At 35.9% G+C, this 22,146-nt stretch overlaps 1 protein-coding gene across 1 annotated transcript in view; it reads left to right on the top strand.

Moving 5' to 3' along the window:
- Positions 1–21,784, top strand: part of LOC145686787 (protein odr-4 homolog) — a 49,098-nt gene extending 27,314 nt beyond the window's left edge. The window contains exons 6-9 of the mRNA XM_081760444.1: positions 1,289–1,405; positions 6,849–6,939; positions 9,138–9,320; positions 21,384–21,784. Coding sequence (XP_081616570.1) covers positions 1,289–1,405; positions 6,849–6,939; positions 9,138–9,320; positions 21,384–21,535 — 543 coding nt within the window. The 3' untranslated portion in view covers positions 21,536–21,784. The remainder of the gene's footprint in view (positions 1–1,288; positions 1,406–6,848; positions 6,940–9,137; positions 9,321–21,383) is intronic.
- Positions 21,785–22,146: the final 362 nt, after the last annotated feature.

Here is a 22,146-nt window from a genome sequence, read left to right as displayed (position 1 = left end):
TTTACGGACTATAAGACGCCTTAATTTTCAAACATTTTTTTTTAAATACGATTACATTGTTACCATTTTTATTATTGCATGGCGGGGCGGGAGGGAGACAGTGTTAGCAACCTTGTGAATCCCCGCAACCCATGTTCGTCGCATCGGTGCACTGGTGCTGCCAGTTGAATTCAATGTTGCCAGATAGAGATAGGTTTCCTGCGGCATTCAATATATGGCTATTTTTAAGACTGGCGGGAGTCTTAAATATGACATTTTTTTTATTAATTTCTAGTATAAGACGCACCTGAATTTTGGAGGCAATTTTTCGAAGAAAAATGTGCGTCTTATAGTGCGTAAAATACGGTACTTTTTCAACTTACCACTCGAAAGTACGTTAACCAATAGTTACGTACCAATGTATATTTTCTTAGTGTTTTAATTTCAAACCGTGAATATTCCAATAACTTCTTGTAGTTCAAGAGAAAATTTGTAAGATTACAAGCGATTTACGTTAACAAGAGCTTAAACCTGATCATTTTCAACCAACTTAAAAAGTCCTTATTGAATTCTCTATATTTCTTCCCCCCCCCCATCTCTCTCTCTTTCTCTCTCTCTCTCTCTCTCTCTCTCTCTCTCTCTCTCTCTCTCTCTCTGGTATTTGCGAATGTTTCACTTTTGAGTCCTCCATTCGATAGAGCATCGAAAACTGTCTGAGAAAGTGATGGAATTTTTCGCGTCATTCTTATCGTCCACGAGATATTTTCCAAAAAAGGTCCGATTTCGAGAGATTTAAGGAGCCATATCTCTGGAGTCGTAAGTCATAGAGAGATGATATTTTGCAAATTTTTCAATTTTGAGCATGTGTTTTTGTAAAACAACATATCGTAGAACGTTTTAACAAAACTCTTAAACAAAACATGTGGAAAAATTTAGTACTGAAGGAAATTATAAATGCATAGATATATTACAAGAATTGTTTAATGAGTATAATAATAAAGTACATGGAACAATTGGTATAAAGCCTGTTGAAGTTAATTAGAAAAATTAATTCTTTTTAAGTTCGTTCTGGAAATGCTCGTGAAGCATTTTCAGTTGGTTTCAACTGGGCACACGAAAAAATGCGAAATGAAATTCTGAGAAGAAAGAAAAAGCTATTATGTGAGTTTTCCAGAGCTACTGACGAAGGTAACAGAAATTGCTAAAATAACTTTAGTGCAATTAAAGTACATTTGGGCGCAGTCTATTATTTTGTGGCTATTTGTGTCTTCTCTAACGCATAAAGTGATTATTGTCATTCATTTTCCAGGGAAATGAAATACCTGAAATTGAAACTCTAGAATGCAATGGGGAGATGAGTTTTCTGGGCAATGTCGCTTCCAAAGTATTTCTTCATCAGAAGGCAACTGTGGAGGACGCTGTTATGGTAAGTATTATTAGCAAGAGAATTGTATTTAAGTCAAAGAAAATTAAAGGAAAGTACAGGGCTCATAGCGAGTCACTTTTTTAACTAAAAGTTACTTTTTTTTCGAGTTGGTCACTAAAAGTTAGTTTTTTCGAATTTGTCATTAAAAGTTACTTTGGGGGGGGGGGGAGGTAAAGTGACTTTTTCGTGTGATTTGTGTTTTGCATTGGCAGTTTTTTTAAGAAAAATATAAAAATAAATGGAAAAAGCCAGAAACCTGTTACTCATTACTCTTCTGAAAGCTTCAATACTTGCTTCCACATGTGAAACAGTTAGCATTATTCTCACTTCAGCTTTTATTCTTTCTAAAGCACAGTGGATGGTTGGTGGATACTTAAGCTCTCAAGGTGGGGTTGATGAGAACCCTTCTGTGTCTGTTCTTTGTTCTATCATAATAGTCTTTTAGTTTTCTCTCGAAATAGTTAACGCTCCGCTCAACGTTGTGTGTGTGTGGTTCATCATGTTCGTCTTGTGTTATGCTTCTTGTATGTTCTTCTTAAGAGTAGGTGATGAATTTGAATATTTCACGGCTTTGAGAACTCTCAATGCTAAGTTAAATATAATGTCTGGGATGAAGAAACTGGGAAAAAAAATAGGCCAGAGCTGGTTCCACTTACTCAGAAGCTTCTTACATCTGCTAAGTCTGCTTACCGTAACTGCAAAGCATACTTCTTGTTCACCTCAGCCATAGGTTGGTGGGCAACATGGGAATTTTAAAACTTTTCTCTCGCTTGGGAGAGCTGTTTTATACTTTGCTAAGGTATCTTTTTCGTAACTGCATCTAGATATTCTATCCTTGGTCTTCCTCTTCCTGGTTTTCCCTCTATCAGCACAGTGATCCAATCGGAGTGTCGAATAAGATGGCCAAGCATGCTGTTTCTTCTTTTTCCTATTATCTTCATGATCTGTCGTCCTTCATTAGCTTCTTTAGTACGTCTTCATTCCTTTTCTTTTCTGTCCATGATATACGCAGCATTCTGCGCCAACACAGAAAACCTAAGAAAGGAGGAAGTTCAAAAAGAAGTAAAGAAGAAAAGATGAAGCAAAACAACAAAGATAGAGGTGATGGAGAAATTGACAAAGGAAAAAAAAGGGGGGCATGATGAGATTTTGGTCCCTTTTTCATGTGCTTTTGGTCACTTTTTGGTCACATTTTTCGTGTGCTTTTGGTCACTTTTCAGCTATTTATAAGAGACAAGACCACTATGAGCCCTGAAAGTAACTTTAACTTCTGTAGAAGTAAGTGAACATACTTATATGGACTACGAGGGGAAGTCGTAAAGTTCCCGGAAATTTGCCCTAGCTCTTTATTACCACAATATGAGTACTCATTTATTTAATTGCCTTCAAAGTAGACACCTTCGGAACATACATGCACTTGCTCCACCGTTCCTGGCATTGCTGGAAACACGTCGAAAGCTTTATTATTATTATTATTATTATTATTATTATTATTATTATTATTATTATTATTATTATTATTATTATTATTATTATTATTATTATCATCATCATCATCATCATCATCATCATCATCATCATCATCATCATCATCATCATCATCATCATCATCATCATCATCATCATCATCATCATCATCATCATCATCATCATCATCATCATCATCATCATCATCATCATCATCATCATCATCATCATCATCATCATCATCATCATCATCATCATCATCATCATCATCATCATCATCATCATCATCATCATCATCATCATCATCATCATCATCATCATCATCATCATCATCATCATCATCATCATCATCATCATCATCATCATCATCATCATCATCATCATCATCATCATCATCATCATCATCATCATCATCATCATCATCATCATCATCATCATCAATCATTATCATCATCATCATCATCATCATCATCATCATCATCTTCTTCTTCTTCTTCTTCAGTTCAGTCTTTGCTTTGGGTTTGATCTTTCAAGGTCCCTTTTATGCCCATTTTAAGCTTTGGAAAGAATCAAAAATCCAATGGTGCTAAACTGTTCTTAAGCCTATCAAAGTCTCTGAAGCAGATTTCTCCAATTCGCACATGAGCTTGATGTTTGCGTGTCACTCGAACTGTGACATTGCCTGTTATGACGTGTTCACACTTGTCAAATTCATAAATAGGGACCTTAAGGGCTGTACTGCACATATTTCGTTGTGATAGCATCACAAATGCCAAAGCCACAACTATCGTCCGGGAACTTTCTGACTCACACTCTTATATCACAGAGTTGTAATAACATTTGACATATGAAACTATCTTTGGTTAAGCTATAGATAGACATACGTACTTGATAGCAAAATTACAAACTTCCATTATTATTATTATTATTATTATTATTATTATTATTATTATTATTATTATTATTATTATTATTATTTAATAACTTCAAGACGCATGAACCAAGTTGTATAGATTTTTTTTTTCTGCACATAGAGAATATAATTTTGTATAAAACGTTACAGAAAGATATTCCAGAAAGTTTCACCGTATGGCAAAGTTTATAAGTCTAGCATTGTGTAACCGTGATGCATCTTCTGTAGGCCCTTCTTTCATCCCAAATCCTGTGAAACCTGGCATCCAAACATTTGACTTAACTTTGTAAAATGCGCCGACATATTATTTATGGAAACACTGCATGCATTCAGTTTTTTGCAGACATTCGTTTGGAATTTGTTGTCATGTCCAGAATATTAATTTTTTTCTTATTTTCAAATTCCATTGAAGTTAATTATAGGGTGAATGTCGTTAAATTATCAGTAGATTTTGTAGACCTTCACCTTGATTTGTAGACCAGGAGCGAATGCTTTACGTACGTATAGTATTTTACAAATCTGAATTTTATATAAAATACTATACCGTACGTTCCAAAGTACTAAAATACTATACATATGTAGTTTGTTTCAACAAGATAAACAGGAGTTCTTTGTACAGTTTTTCAATTCGTCTGAAAAGTAAAAAAGTCATAACTGTCTACTAAATTTCGACCTTAAGTGTTAAAATAATTTTATTTCTGAGATGAAGAAGAAGAAAAATTAATTACAGAGCAGTTCAAGAAGTAATTTGAAAGATTACATGAATAAGTAAACAGTGGGCTTTGCGAAATATACAGGGTGGTAGGTAACTCCACCGACAAATTTTGGGAGGCGATTCCTTATATGAAATGAAAGAAAAAATTTCTAATAAACGTGGGACAAAAAACGTCTCCTTTGAGAGTTATGAACCGCCGAAAATTCGAAAAATCATGTTTCGAAACGCCCTGCCTTAGAAACTATAGGACCTATCCCAAGCGGTTTAAGAAATTACACAGAAACTAGTATGTGATCTATCTAAAGATCCATGTTTTACCATCCTCCGTTATCGGCGAAATGAACGCGCCATTAGTACTTAAAGGAATATCCCTATACCTCAACTTCCTTTTTATAGTTCGTTTCGCCGATAACGGACCACGGTAGAACATAGATATTTAGATAGAGCGCATACTAGTTCCTTTGTAATTCCTTAAACCGCTTGGGATCGGTCCTGTAGTTTCTAAGGCAGAGCGTTTCGAAACGTGAATTTTCGGCGGTTCATTACTCTGAAAGAAGACGTTTTCTGTCCCATGTTTATTAGAACTTTTTCTTTCATTTCATATAAGGAATCACGTCCCAAAGTTTGTCGGTGGAGTTACCTACCACCCTGTATACGAGGGGCGTCCAATAAGTTATCTACCTAAACAGGAAGTAATGCAGATAGCCTCACCAGGACATCACTGTTTTCGTTGTAGTCCCCATGGAGGTCTATGTACCGTCGGCACTTTATGGGCAACGAAGAAACCCCACGAAAAAAAAAATAGTCTTCGTCATGGCCTGCAAACCACTGGGAAAGAATCTGTTCGAGTTGTTGAGTTGATTTTAGTTTAGCGTCCCTTTCAGTAGCGAGGCTATATGAGACGTGGACCTACTGATTAACGTGGAATCCGAACCACATGAGCTCCCGCCGGGAATCGAACCCGGATCGATCCCATGCCAAAGGCGCCTGTCCGACAGATTCGTCTCCTGTCTCCAGCTGAGCCAAGAATTTGCCCAGGTTCTCCTCAAAGATGTCCAAGTTTTGGAACAACTGCATCCGAGTGGTGCTTCAACTTCTGCAAATTCATTATTCGCGGTGTCACACAAATATTCGGTTCCCGGCGCCTGCTCACAGCCGCTGCGTTGCTTCGACTGACTTCAAATTGCGCAACGGGGTTCCCCACCAGTCATTCTTTCAGAAAAAATGTTCCGGGAGGGGGGCACACTTAGTAATCCGGGGGACACTGCTGGTACTTTTCTATTTATTATTATATTGAAGACGTATTGCTTTGATCTCCTCCGGGGAGGGGCAGTGCCCCCTCAAAAAAAAAAAAAAAAAAGGTCTGGAAGAAACACTGTTCCACACAGTGGCCGTGGCAGGAGTCATTATGCTTCGCCCTTTCGTTCCTGTGTAGGTAGACAACTTATTGGACGCCCCTCGTATAGGGAAATAATAACCTTTGATGCTTCACACAGGTGACAGTATCACCTCTTTTTATACTTTGGTGTATTAATATACATACATTAACAGGATGTCTATCGATCGCGAAAGTCACGAATTCAGAAAACGGTCATGAAAGTCAAGAAAAAGTCACGAAATTTAGCTTTTGGGTCACGATTTTTTTTTTCTGTACAAATATAAGTACAGACTGGAAACTTTTATTCTATAAAACGTCAAAATTAACTACCAGAATTGTCTATGATCGGCTTCAGATGCCACCAAATCGCAAACTAAGCACGCTTCTATGGGATGCATGAAAATTCGGCCTAATTCGCACCCAAGTTCAATCTTGAGAATGTTACGAAATTTTATGGTTTGGTAAAGAAAAGGTCACGAAAAAGTCACGAAATTTCATTTTAGAATTTTAGTAAACACCCTGATCAATGTATTAAAGTATAAATGCCCTTTTATGACAATGTAGCACAGTACTAAGTCCACTCTTGTTACGTCAGTATCAATTATACGCATCCACTGATGTTATTGTTGGATTATATAGGTAGCTCTTTCTTGCGCAATAATAGCAAACGATCGCCTTCCGAACTGCGTCCGACTAAATAAACACATCCTTTGTGGTCGATAGATACCTGGAAGAATCGACGCGGAACTAGAAATCCGGGACAATGTCATTGCTGGAGAAAATCCGCCTGGACTCGTATTTTACCCTTTAACAAAAGGGCGTGTATTTTACCCTTCAAAGAAGACATAACTGATCGCAGTGAACTTACCACGGAGCATCACGTCTACATTGCACGTGTGTTAAATACTACATAAAAGATTCTCCATTAATTCGAGTCTTGTTTTATAAAGAATATATTTTTCTCTTCCAGGCAGTGAAACAGGATGTTATAAGGTCTTTAGCTTCTCGTCTGGAAATGCATTGGGATTCATTAATTGAGGAAGAGCATTGTGGTGCTGAAGGCAAGTAATTGCTTATTTATTCATATGTAAATCGTAGTTATTACGTAAGGGGGTAAGGGAAACTAGAAATTTATCTAAAATTAAACCAGGAACTACCGCACACAAAGTCAACTTGATAGCTGTTTTAAGCTCCGTATAGTTTTAACTCTCGCAGGACCAAGCCCTCAGCACATTCTGAGATACCATTTTTGAACTGTTATTGTTCACAAAGGAAACAGAAGAGAAAGTTTTGTTCCGTGGAAATAAATATTTAATAAACTTGTTGACACAAAATAAAATTATTGAGTATGAGGTCACACACATTCACGATTAAAATGTCTAATTTCGAAACAGTGGCGCTTTGTATCCCCCCTCGGTCCTGCGAGGGTTAAGATACCATAAGTGTGCAGTCAGTTCTGATTATTTAAGGATCAGAATATGGCGATATCTCGCCTTATTTGTTTCTCGTAGATACGAATACGTGATATCGTTGTTGTTATTTATGACAGGCGGTATACTTTAACCCTCGCACTACCAACGGGGTGTATTTTGTGCCCACCACAGTATTTTTTTTTTTTTTTTTTTGTAATTACTCTTCTAATCTTTTTTTTTTAATTGTAAAAAAAAAGAAAAGAAAAGAAAAGAAAATATGTCATTGCTCAACATGTGTAGCTAAAGCGTATACCTTACGGTGGTGCAAATTGAACGTTAGTATGTCTCTGCTGTTTTTAGTTGGTGGTCACAAATTACCTAACCCCCCCCCCCCCCCCCGTCTCCGTTGGTAGGAGATGTGACTGACATATAATAAATGACTATGATTAGTTGTATACTGTGTACTGTTCACTTCAATTCCTGTAGATTTTTGTGAGAGTTTCTAATGTGTTTCTTTTGCGAGATATGTTTAATCTTGACAGGTGGGTACAAAATGACCCCCTTCCGTTGATAGTCCGCGTTACAAAAAAATACCTAGATAGTGCGACGGTTAAGAAACACATATCTTTAGTACATCCTTCCTCCTTTGTGGTGGGAGCTCCTTCGTGGCTAAGCGGTTAGCGTACGCGCCATTTAGGGTGTGGAACACCCAGGTTCGATTCCTGGCGGGAGCTCATGTGGTTCGGATTCCACGTTAATCAGTAGGTCCACGTCTCATATAGCCTCGTTGCTAAAAGGGACGTTAAACTCAAAATCAACTCTTTTGTGGTGGGTTGGTGATTCCTCTGTCAGATGGAAATCCACACGGTTTAACTGATGGATCCTAATTGATTATCAACTTAAGTTTACACAGGATGCTTCAAAGAGAACTTTACAATTTCGTAAATTCATATAAATTTATTCGGATTACCTTCAGAGCTGGTTTTGTTGTCATTTGCTAGGGAAAAAAAAAATACTTTGCTGGAAGCACGCTGGCTTGCTTTTGTAGACTGTTAAGAAAGCCTTGTCTCAGTTACTGCACAAGATCGTTAGACACGCTTCCTGAAGACCTCTTATATTTTACTGAACACCCGGTTTCAACAAAACACTAATGCCATTCATAAATGATAGGCCTACTGGGAGGATCTTTGCCATACTAACATGTAAGTACGAAAATTATGTTGTATAATTATTGCAGATTTTGATTCAGTAAAACACACAGCGAGCGTGTTCTGGACCAGTGAAAGTAACCATCTTTGTTACAACTGTTGCTAGCGCTACTATTCTATACGATGCTATTCGGTACTATGCATTACGTGAATCAAAACCTGGTCTATTAATTTTGCCACAAAATGACACTAAAACCAGCTCACTAAGTAATCTGAATAATTTTTTTTATGGATTTAGAAAGTTGTAAGTCTCTTTTTGGTGTACCCTGTATAATTGATTTTCAGGGATGTTAAAGCGTCTATTGGAGTTTTCATGAGACTGCTTATTGGAGGAAATTGATGACGTTTGTGAGAGATCGGCTGATTTGTAAGTGTATATGTGCATCTACACGTGTATGTATCAGTCGATGTTATACATGTATAATTATTGATAGTTTGAGAAAATGCAGACATCTCAAGGTGAAACTTCAAGATATTGTCTGCAACGATAATTATTACAAGATTGATCCTTAATAATAATAATAATAATAATAATAATAATAATAATAATAATAATAATAATAATAATAATAATAATAATAATAAAAAATCCAATATGTAACATCGTTGACTTTTACAATATTATCCTTTTCCTTCCAGATAATTACACATTACACGAACCACCGCGTCGAGTGTTAGTTCCTCTTCCAGACAGCAGTGTGGCGTTTTCTGATTATCTTTTTCCTGGAGAAGGGCCAGTAGAAGCACTGATTTCTCTGAAAGATCTGTTAGATATATCTGTAGATGTGTCACAGGTGGAGGATAAAGTCGAAATACCAGCAGGTAAATATGTACGAACTATAGTTTCATCATATTTAGTATTCTGAGTGAGTTGTAGAAGGACCATTATGTTTTGCAAGCAATATCAGAATTCGAACAAGTTTTGTGCTTTACCTCTAGTAGGCTGTTATTTTTATTTATTTCTTTTTTCTTTCTTTCCTTTATATGAGCTTTCTGTGCCGTTTTTCTTTGTCTCCATGTGGAAACAAACAATAGTAAGAAAGTGAAGAAATTATTATCCCAACCCTTTGGCGCTTCTTTACTCACTGGTAATGTTGTTCGACAGTGCCAACGTTTTATTCGTGTTAGTTTTGAATGCTTTGAAGGAGTTCTTATTTAATGCACAAGTGACTTATGTTAATGTTTCTGAACAAGTGCCTTTTTTACAGGATGAGGTTGTTAGCCTCACGCCAAACCTCCAAGCTGGAGGACCACTCTTTGTCATCTGTCTGCGACTGCTTATTCAGTATATTCGCAGCTAACCTCTATATCTAAAGGCCTTCTACAACCTGACGTCGAGTCATGCGTCTTGACAGGAACCCACGTTACACGGTTCTCCAGCTTACGACTCGGTTAGGAGAGAAACATTGTACAACATTCTTACAGAATTTGGAATACTGAAGAAGCTAGTTAGATTAATAAAGATGTGTTTAAATGAATCCCGAAATAAAGTCCGGGTAGGAAAATTCTTGGCCACGAGCTGTCATGCCGAAAATAGCTTGAGACAAGGAGGTGCGCTGTCGCCATGATTACTCAGCTTTGTCCTGGAATACGTTATAGGTGCCTTCCATTTCAATTCAGGCAAATAAATAAATAAAATTGTACCATCACCATCTCAGATATTGTTGAAACTTTTTTATAGCAACTAGACATGTTTTTAAGAGACCCAGATTTTTTTGTTTTGTCGAAAAACATTTTCCCGTCAAGTAATGGGCCATCAAAGACGGGGAGTACAATTTATGAAGACATGTAAAATGATCCATGTCTTCATAAACAAGACATGGAAAATGGTCAGTTTCAGAGTCTCACCATTCGGCTATGGAGACAGGTAGTTATAATTCTTGTTGTGGTATGTACATAGGGATATAAATAAACTATATTTTATTATAGTTTGGTTTGCGCATGTGTATCTTTTTGTGCATAAATCAACAAATGAACGTCAGTTTATCTGAAAAGTCGAAGTTGGCGAATTTTTTTTTTTTTTCGAGCACTTCCGGTTCAAATTTTAAAATTCTGTTTTCACGGTTGGTAAGACCTAATTACCCGCTTTCCGAAAAAAATTTTGTATCGCTTCCGTGTGCAACCGTTTTGTCGCAAAAAACTCGAGAAATTGTGAAATTTCCAAAAATCGCCATTTTTGGGCGCCATTTTCTCGAAAACACCATCTTTTAAAATTCTGAAATTTTGTCAGATGTTTCAACTTTACATGAATGACAAACACACCAAATACCATTCTCGACCAATGCTTTATGAATTAACTGCAGCCTTTTGAAGTTATCAAAGTTTCGTTAACTTTGATGTCACAGTTAGCAACACTGGAAACAATAAAGTGCAATGATTTGATGTTGTGGTTCACATTCATTAAATGAAGAATAAAAGGTTTTCTTGACTGGTTTTTTATTATTTTGATCAAAAAGGCTCTCTGAAATAGTAAAATGAGCCTTTTTTTTTGTTTTGTTTTTTAAATAAACCGAAGTAATCTGAGGTGGAAATTACGATTACGAAACACACAAGTTTCAAGTTTACTTATTTAAAATAGTCTTCAAAAACAAAATTTCAGATTTTTTTTCTTTTTTTAATACATGGACCAATCATTTGCTTGGTAGCTGTCTTCGCTAATAGCATGTAACCGTGCAGATGCTCCAATAGGTGTTGGTTCACTCACAACTCGTCCAGGGGTGGATCCAGGAGGACGATCGCCCCCCCCCCTCCAAAAAAAAAAGAGAAGAAACTATCTTACTTTATATAGAAATAAAACCTATCCCAGAGTTTGGAGCTCCTAAAAGTAGCTGTAAGTAACAGTATTACAAACCCCCCTCCCCAGAAGTCCGTCCTGGATCCGCCCCTGCATAGCACATTGTCGATAGTCACAAAACACTTATTTTCACTTCTCTTATGCTCTTCTGGAAACCTGTACCCGCTGAAGGTCCATGTGGAAGCATAAACAGCACTTCAACTTCACGTAATTTATGATTTATTCATAATATTTCTGCTACGCATCACTGGTTATCATACATATATGCATGTAACAAAGGTTTCTTTTTGCAGATTTCTTAAATCTACACTTTGAATTGCAGAAGCTCGATTTTGGGGGAAGCATGAAGTTAGATGACCCGTTACTTTCATAAAAACTTCGCCATTTTCGGAAAGCCAAAGATGACTTCGTTGAATACCAGTTACCGGTCGCATACTTTCCCTTTTTTTCTTCCGCAAGTCGTCGAATTCAGTTCCAGGCAACAAAGCGAGAGTAATACCCGGAGTTTTTACTTGAACTATACTCACAAATTATTCTTCGGTTTTAATACTGTGTATCTGTTTTTGCCTAAGGTTATGCCGCGTTGCCACATTCTTTACTCTTCCCCCTTCCCCCCCATACCGTCCCAGAGACCCTTGGACCCTTGCATAGCCGGTTTCACTGCTTTATCGGACCTGTCTGCATCTCGAACATCTGAAAGCGATTTTTCAAGTCGGATGCAGCACCATCAGAAATCACTGACACGGTTTGGAAAATTGTAGACACTTATTTTCACGTATTTAAACCTTTTTCTTTAAAATGTATTTTCGCTTTTCTTCGAGTATTTTTAGAATCTTGTCTATGGCTATGAGTACATGTACCGAATCGTGTGTTTTATCGTCGTTTATTTCAACAAAATTGTCAGTTGTTTCATATTCCGGTGATAACTCTGAATTTCACTTTGCAGAATAACAGTCAAGTTTTCAACGAAGCCCACATGAAGTAAAATAGAATTTGTGTCTTGAAATTTTATACGATGCTTTTGGTAGCAATTAATTCTCTTTGGATTTTTTTGATGTAGTCATGAATTACAATTCTTACAGTTATACTAGCAATGTACGATACGAAAACAGAAAGTAGCACAGTTTCTTAACGAGATCATTGTTTTTCCATATGGCATACGTAACACTTTCATTTTCATCAGGATCAATAATTAAAGACTCCACACTTACCGGTATTCCTTCCACTCCAGGACATTCACCACATTCTTGAAGAAGACGAGCTGTCATTTTCTACAGGTCATACTACTTAAGGAAATAGGTCACTCATGACAGCTTCAATACAGGCTGCACCTTTGATTTGTAGCAACGCAGTAGCAGCTAACTTAAAATTTGCATAATACACAAACACCTCCCTCGCAGGTTGCGGACTGACCCACTTTGGTCGAATACTATAAAATTTCGAGTGAACCATTCTTATGCAGGGATTGTTCTGTATAAACAGCTTGTAAATTTCTTCGGAACGCGTAAGAAAACCTTTCGATTTTTTTAACTTTTTGTCCTTTTTCGATCACTGTAATGACATCGCACTTAATTGAGACTTTGTATGGGGCATTCCAAATCATCACTGAGGTAATAGTTCAGGCTTTTTATAGATCATCAGAATTTATTGGATGGCCATATCAAGCAAACTTAAAATTTGTGTGTTTCCACCTCAGATTACTTCAGTTTAAGAAAAGGGGGGAGTATGGGGAGACTTATTTTACTATTTCAGAGAGCTTTTTGATCAAAATAATAATAATAATAATAAAAAAACAGTCAAGAAAACCTTTTATTTTTCATTTAATGAATGTGAACTACAAACATCATCAAATCATTGCACTTTTATTGTTCCCGGTGTTGCTAACTGTAACATCAAAGTTAACGAAGCTTCGCTAACTTTAAAAGGCTGCAGTTAATTCATGAAGCATTGGTCGAGAATGGTATTTGGTGCGTTTATTATTCATGTAAAGTTGAACCATCTGACAAAATTTCAAAATTTTAAAAGATGGTGTTTTCGAGAAAATAGCGCCCAAAAATTTTGATTCTTGAAAATTTTAGAATTTCTCGAATTTTTTGCGGGGGGCCGCGGTGGCTCAGTGGTAGAGCGTTCACCTCTGGTGCTAGGGGTTCCGGGTTCGATCCCAGCCCCCGCCAAGTGAACTTTGTGGTGGACAAACACCGTGTGCGTGGGTTTTCTCGGGGTTCTCCCGTTTCCTCCCACTTTCTTCATTCCACCATCTCATTCATTACTCATCATCACCGTCTCCTTTAGCCTAACCGGCATAACCGTGGGACGTAAAACTCAAAGATTTCATTTCATTTTTTCGAATTTTTTGCGACAAAACGGTTGCACACAGAAGTGATACAATTTTTTTTTTTTTTTTTTTTTTTTTTTCGAAAAGCGGGTAATTAGGTCTTACCAACCGTGAAAACAGAATTTTAAAATTCGAACCGGAAGTGCTCGAAAAAACAATTCGCCAACTTCGACTTTTCAGATAAATTGACGTTCATTTGTTAATTTATGTACAAAAAGAAACGCATGCGCAAACCAAACTATAATAAAATATAGTTTATAACTCTACCAATGATGATGGTACATGCTCTGCTTGAATTGAAATGGAAGGCACCTATAAGGAAAATCAAAGATAGGAACCAGGGCCTAGAGTTAAACTGTGTTCAGGTTATGTCATATGCTGATGATGTAAATTTAATAGGGGTAGGAGAACAATAGAAAGAAATGCTTGCAGGAACATAGGTTTAAAAAATAAATGCAGAGAAAACTAAATACATGGAAGTTAGTCGGGATCGTAATACTGCAAATTATGGATGCGTCAAATATCAAATAATATTTTTGATAAAGTGGGTACTTTCAGATATCTAGGATCAGTATTAACAAACGAAAACCATATTCACGAAGAAATTAAATGTCAACTAAAAGCAGGAAATTCGTGTTATTATTCAGTTCAAAATCTCATGTCGTCGCGAATTCTGTTGAGGAATTTAAAGCTTAGAATATATAAAACCATAATTCCTGTTGTTCTGTATGGTTGCAAAACATGGTCACTTACTCTAAGGGAAGAACGTAGACTGAAAGTGTTTGAGATCAAGATCCTGAGACGAATATTTGGATCCAAGGGGAACGGGAATGGGGAATGGCGGAAACTTCATAACGAGTAACTACTTAACTTATACAGTTTACCAAACATTGTTAGGACCATCAAATCTAGGAGGCCAGGTGGGAAGATCATGTAGCCAGGATGCAAGAAAGTAGAAACGTTTTCAAAGTTTTAACTGGAGATCCTATCGGGAAACGACCATTAGGAAGACCTAGGCGCACATGAGAGGACAATATTAAGACGGATCTCGCAGAAATAGGAATACAAAGTAGAAACTGGATCCAGTTGGCTAAGGACAGAAGTCAATGAAGAGCTTTTGTGAACGTGACTTTGAACCTTCGGGTAGTTTAATTAGTATAAGTGACTTTCCTGCATAGTGACTACCAACGTTTAAACAATTGTTCCAACTTATTAGTCTTAAGATATAAAAATGCAAGTAGAAAGGTCTCTAATCGCATTAGTTCAACAGTTCTTGTTAGTTCGTAGCTACATAAGAGAAGAATATGCTGTTACAGTGACATGACAGGGTTCATACACTACCTGGAAAACCTGGAAATCTCAGGGAAATTGATTTTGGAAGAAAATATCCTGGATAATTCAAGGAAATCGATCATATCTAGTAATAAACCTGGAAATATCATGGAAATTGAGTTCAATATTTTTATATATTTTGAATGTATTCAAGTATAGAACAAAAGTATTTAGTTATTAATTCCCTTAGTAGGCTTCTCAAGTTAATATTTTTTTCAAGTTAAATTTGATTTATTTTGATTATTTATTTTCTTGTGACTCAATATGTAATTGCAATCATTCATTAGGGAGAAGGGTGGCCATTCTTAAATATATATTATTCTTAAAATTTGTGTTCTCTTCTGTTAGTTTCTTCCACTAGACCTGGAAATTGCAAAATTAATACCTGGAAAACCTGGAAAGTTCAGGGAAATTGAGTTCAATATTTTTGTATGAGCCCTGCATGAGGATTAAGTGAACTGGGTAGAATTTTTTCCAGAAGAGGTAAAAGCAGGGAAGCTAAAATTGAAGTTCCATCAGGGTTATTCTGTTACCTTGTGTAAGCAACGGAGAGGGAACGTGTATATCGTGGAAGTTATCTTTCTTGAAAATTGAAAACAATTTGTATTGGAGTACATGCCTAGTAATTCAGTTATTCATGACTGCGGCTTGGCTCCGTAACAAAACAAAGGATTATTTGTTATATTTATTTCCGTGCAAATTGATAATATGGAATGGGTACATGATAATGGCAATTGATAGTATGGATAATGGTGTATGGAACTCAAAGGTTTAATGCCATAGCTTGAGACTTATCGAAAGCTCTATTTCCAAAATGCCAGCTTCTTGCTGAACATAATCCTGCAAACAATTCGTCGGCATCGCCCAACCCCAAGACTGGTCATGCACTCCCACATCAAGTTGAAAGCTGTCTCTAGGGTACGCCTCTTCGGTTTGGGAGACCTGGGTTTGGTTCCCGGTAGGAGCCTATTTAGCTCAGATTTCACGTTAAGCTGTAAGTCAGTGTTGAAAGGATGCTAAATTCCAAATCAAATAATATCAAATTGTACAGTCATGCCCAAAATGATTGTCGCATATCTATAACTGTCTTCTTGTAAGAATATAATTTGATAATGATTTTGCAGGGCACTTTTAATACTGATACTATGTGTATAATCAGGAAATGTGTATTTGTGGTAAATTTCATAGGAAAAGAATTATAAATACGAAAATTAGAATGAGTGAAACAAAATGTTGCTAAATGGACAACAAAGTTTTATTTTCGTTTTATTGTTCTTATTTACTGCTCTTTTGACATGAAATTTGCCACATATATGTCTTTGCCGATTATACACATACTAACATTATAAGAAATACCGGGCGAATTCGTTATCAAATTATATTCCTACAACAACATATTTATAGACATGCGAGAATAATTTTGGACATGAGTGTACATGACGTCGTGGAGACGTTCTCCGGCCTTCCTCCATGTTCATTGCTTTCCTTCAGGCCCGAAGCAGTTAAAGGGGAACGCGGTGGCTAAGTATTAGAGTACTTATCCCCTAATTGGATGGATCCCTGATTCGGTCCTGGACCATTTGAGATTGTAGTTTACAACAGGGTATTCGTTGCTTTTTTCTCTCTCTCTAGTTTCCTCCTACTTTGCATAATCATTCACTTTCATTAATAATCCTTTTTCTTTAGCGTACACGGCATAACCAAGGGATGTGAAACATAAGATTTCATTTCATTTTCTGAAGCGGTTAATCTTGGTCTCGTGATACCAAATGACTTTCGTCTAGTTTACCACACTGAAATATTTGTAGCGTTAGTCGAAGTTTATGCGCAACGGCTGCTGTCTTGCACTCTTGGAGGAAGTACCTGAAGGGCCACTAAAGTCAGTCCTCTTAAGATTTTGCGCACTGATTCTGATGTCGTTGGTTAGGTGACGGAAGTCATCTGCGGAGAGGCTTGGATTGCATTTGCACGGAGTCCTCATGGCATTGTTCCTTTAGACCTGGTTTTGATTTTGAGAGAATTATACTTGTGACTTCGTATATTTGGCAGTGTTCACCCCCATAGCAGAACATGCTGCGATCTGCGATATGATTGCAGAAAATTTGCCACGCCTGTGCAGAAAAATTGCCAGAAGCAAAAAAATAGCCAACAGAAAAGTATAAAAACATGCCTGCTATGTGTAGATGTCTTAAATGCACGGACGACTTGCATAAGTTTGAACTGTTTTTTACGTCACGTAAAGCGTATTTTTAGAAATCACAAGTGTTTCTTCTGCAGAAGATTGTTTTGGAGAATTCGTGCAGAAAATTTTTGACTTACAAACGCTCATCGCAGAAAGATAAAGAAAATTCTGCCATCGGGGTACTCACATCTACTTTTGTAGGGATTTCACGATGTGTTACATCTTCTCCAGGCAACCGTACAACCTCCATTCTTGTTTTTTCTTATTTTCGTACAGTCTTAAATAAAAGTAATTAATTTAAATGCTTAAATAATATTAATTTTGTATTAGAATCAAACGTTTTAAATTAATTATAATTCAGTCGGCTGGTCGTTTTGAAATCTCGAGTTAGGATACAATTTTCACTCTTTCATTTACAAATGAATTTGGTCCATGTTACAAACGTTATCTTTAACTATTTGATCGAATTCCTTACACGAATTTCCAGTTCGTTTTCTTTTCTTAATTAGGTTAAAATTATTCTTACCATTTCGTATGGTCAGTGTGTCCCTTATACTGTTCTCTGATGAAACATATGTATAAACTTCCTATGGTAACTAAATATTTTAGGAATTCGGATTAATTGTAACAATTATGTTTATTTGACCAAGCATTTGAACCACTGTGTGTATATACAGGGTAAGTATAATTGAAGTCTCACTTTCAAAATGATATTTAAAAAAATTTAAAAAATAAAAAATAAAATAATAATAATAATAAAAAAAAACCTGGTCAGAATGACTTCAAATTTAAACTGAATATACTTGAAGAAGGGGGAAATGGTATGACATAAGAAAAAGATATTCCAAAGTGTATCAATAGATGGACTGTAATCCACACTTTTGCTCTAGAATTTCTTGCTCGCATGGAAGTGGACAGTGAATGCCCATGGAACATTTTGTGGACAGACGAAGACTATCTCCATCTCCGGAATAATTAAAAACCGATTTTTCCCATCCAATGTGGTACGACCTTGCCGTGGTGGATGAGCTTTCCACTAACAGTGCCACAATTGTTGAATGACGTGGAAGTCATTTTTTCCGCCACAGAACTGAAACAGTTATGCACATTGAACAGTGCAGTTGGTTTAATGTGCAACTCATGCCAAAGACGTCGTATTTTGGTTCAAAATGTTACTTGTAACCGAATCCACTTTCGTTATGCCGCCTAGAGTGCCATCTATTGATATATTTTGGAACGTTTGTTTTATTATGCCATACCGTTTTCCTCTTCTTCAAGTGTATTCAGTTGAAATTTGAAGTCATCTGACCATTTTTTTTCAACATTTTGAAAGTGGGACTTTAATTATAATCACCTTGTGTAATAATATAAGAAATGCTTATGCAGTAATTTACTTATCACGATAACTTTTTGTTTTAATAATAATGTAAACATACGATAAAAATGCTGGAAGTAATTTACCACATTTATTATCATTGTAGTTTTCTCAGCTTTACATGTTATTTATGCCTAAGAGGAAACGATATATTTAATATTTCCCTTATTCACCAAATAAACTAGATATATGTCACCTTTTTTTTTTTTTTTTTAATGTTATCCTGTAAATGTTCCCTAGAAGGAAAATGTTTCGAATTCATTAAGAAAATAGCTAAATAATCCGGTACAACCATGTGATCTGAACTATTAGTTCATAAGGTGTCTTGGGAATTGTAGATAATAAGTGAAAAAATTTTCAATGAGCATAAGCACTGGTTTATACATGTATTGTTGACAGTAAACAGCAAATGTAATAGGAACACCGTTTCTGCATGTGTATATCAGTTTCCAGACAGTTTAAAGAGTCTTGAACACTAAACTTTTATGCTTCTGGTAAATTTTTCTGAGCTAACACCCAAATCTAGATATGCCTGCTTTGTTTTCCTTAGCATCTCTCTTATTCATTGCAATAACAGATTTTGTACTTTTCTTGTGTTTCATCAAAATTCAATGCAAAAATATGTATTTAATTTGTAAATATGAGATGCCTCATTTATTTGTACTTTAATTTCTCTCATTGCTTTTTATGTATCAAACAAGCCTCTCCAGTAATTCAGAATCATAATCAATGCTTGTACGCACATACGCACGTTATGTAATTGTATAATAAAATTACCTTTTAGTGTATTATATGTTCCTTTTCTGATCAATTTCTATTTCACAATTTTCTGAAATGTTCAGCAGGGATCATGGTTTTTGTAGAAAATTCGAATTGCTTTTATTATTATTATTATTATTATTATTATTATTATTATTATTATTATTATTATTTCATTTCATTTCATTTCATTTCATATAACACACTTTGATTCTTGACTTCGGATTTTATGGTGAATACATAAAGATATAATTAAAGAATTCTTACGTTGTCCTGTTGTGGCCTTAATTTATCGAGAATTGGCAGACTTTATTAGTGTTTAGTGTGTCAAAGCACTTAATGTTTAAAAAAAAAAAAATAATCAAGTTATTATCTTTCAAACCCACGTACGATAAATTTAGGACACAAGACAAAATAAGAAATCTTCAGTTATATCTGTATATTCAACATAAAACCAGGAGCACTGATGAAGCTTTCAGCAACTTTTGGAATAGAAACTGATCGGAAAGGAAACTAAGGAAACTAAATAATACACAGTAAAAGCTAATTTTATTATATAATCAATATGATCTCCAGCACTCGAAAAAAGAAATATCCAAATAAAGCATCATATAGCTTCACTATTAAGATCAACTGATAAGCTCGAAGATAAAGCCAGGTTTCTTGCCGTCACATCGCCTGAAAACGGAGCATTGCTTCAAGCTTTACCTTCACCTTCTCTGGGGTTACATCTATCTAACGAAAGTTTTCGAGTAGCCACACTGCTCTACGTTTAGTAGACATCTGCGAGCCACACTATTGCTCCACATGTAACACCCATGTAGATAGAAGAGAACTGCATGGCTTGTCACGTAAAAACAGTGCTGACAGGATTTCACGACATACCAGTGTAAATGACATTATTCTAAGAGCTCTCATTTCAACAGGCGTTCCATCAGTGAGGGGAAACAAATGGATGCACCGTAATGACGGAAAACGCCCTAACGGAATGACGTTACTGCCATGGAAAAAAGGGAAGGCACTTGTTTGGGATTTCACCTGTGCTGACACTTATGCTCCCTCAAATGTACCAGATACATCAACTCGAGCAGTACTCGTAGCACCTCGAAGAGAGGTCGAGAAAAGCAATAAATATATCAATCTATTGAGCAAATATTTGTTTGTTACAATAGCAGTTGAATCGAGTGGTTCATGTTGCTAGAAGGGGTTTAATTTTATCAGTGAAGTTGGCCAACGCATATCGTTAAAATCTGAAGATACTGAAGCTAGAGCATTTTTTATGCAACGTATTAGTATAGCCATTCAACGAGGAAATGTGTCAGCAATTTTGGAAAATTTGCCAACCGGAAAAGAATTAAAAGAATTTTTTTTTTTTTTTTTTTTTTTTTAAGGCAATTTATGAACTATTCGGGGTAAAATTTTCGTCAGTTCACAGTAATGATAATAATACGAAGATGATGATGATGAAAACTTTTAATAAATCGCCCCCAGAAAGCAGAAAGGTGCTAAGCGCCATTTTCCGTGATTTCCAACTAACTAAGTGCATATCCTGACTACACATTCCATGTTTAAGGTTTTGCAGAAAGGAGACAAGTGGCAGGAGACAATATGAAAAGTCTGGAGTGAAAACTAAGTCAGTTCTGTAAAAGAAAGAAAGAATCAGAATTAATTAGTGTTTCATTTGTTTTTATTCATCTCCTGAGAAATTTGCATTTTGGTACTTAGCACCTTTGTGCTTTCTGGGGGCGAAATATAAATTTGAATCCTACAAATTTGAATGAAATCGTAAGTCATAACAATATGTGCTTCTTAAATTTGAAATGTAATAATTAGAAAAAAAAAAGTGATAACTAATAAAGATTTGGCAAGCTATACTTGTATCATAGGTAATAATTACTGTTTTTATAATCGTACAGTAGTCATTATTGTTTTGTCATATATCTATTTTTGCCAATATGTTTATTTCACTTATATGTACCTTATAATAACATAAATATTATATTGTGGGGCAGAATTAAGCAATTAAAGTATATAAATACTATGTTCTTGTATTTACGCCTTTAAAAAATATTGCTGTTCACTGAAAACAAGTTTTGTTTTGTTCACAGATCCAGCGTACTTCGAAGGGTTGGACAGCAAACATGAAGGAGACTTCGCCGAAGACGTGTCTAAAGAGACACAGACAATTGTTGCACTGATCCTAGCGGTAATTGTTGCAGTGATTGCGATTGTTATTGGCTATATGGTTTGGGGTCGTTGATGGCAGCCGCAGCGTGGGTTGTGAAAATAGTCCTTGTTACCGTTGGTAATGTATGTGTGTATTCCACAAAGAGTGCGAAACATATTCAGTATTCCATCACGTGAATTTTCATTATTTTTGTATGCCTTTTACATGCAAAAAAATAAAAAGAGTGTGATTGTGTGACGTTTCGTTCACCGGGTTGTAGATTTTTTGTATTTGGTTATTGAGTGAAAAATAATATATATTTCTAAATTACAATTCAAAGAATGATTGTTATTTAAAACAATTCCTTTTCATCATTAAAATGTTGGTCTATAATCAAAATCTCGAAGATACATAAATGGTCACGCCAAATAAAAGTTTTTTACAGAAAGAAAACTTCCCACGTTACGAAGGAAGAATTAAATACCTCTCATTTCTAAAGTCAAATGGCTTTAAATTAAAGAATTCAATTTCAGCGAACAATTTTGAGAAACGAATTACAAAGAAATAGAGGTGAGCAGGGCCAGCTCTACCATATGTGCAACACGTGCATTTTGAATGGGGCAGCAAAATCTGTTGTAACTACATGATTTAAATTAATATTTCTTGTTGGAAATATATTTTAAGATGATGGAAATTATATTTAC

The sequence above is a fragment of the Thermobia domestica genome, chromosome 5 (assembly GCF_964235325.1).
Source record: "Thermobia domestica chromosome 5, izTheDome1.hap1.1, whole genome shotgun sequence".
Classification (NCBI taxonomy): Eukaryota; Metazoa; Arthropoda; class Insecta; order Zygentoma; family Lepismatidae; genus Thermobia; species Thermobia domestica.
This window is presented reverse-complemented; position numbering and strand designations above follow the sequence as displayed.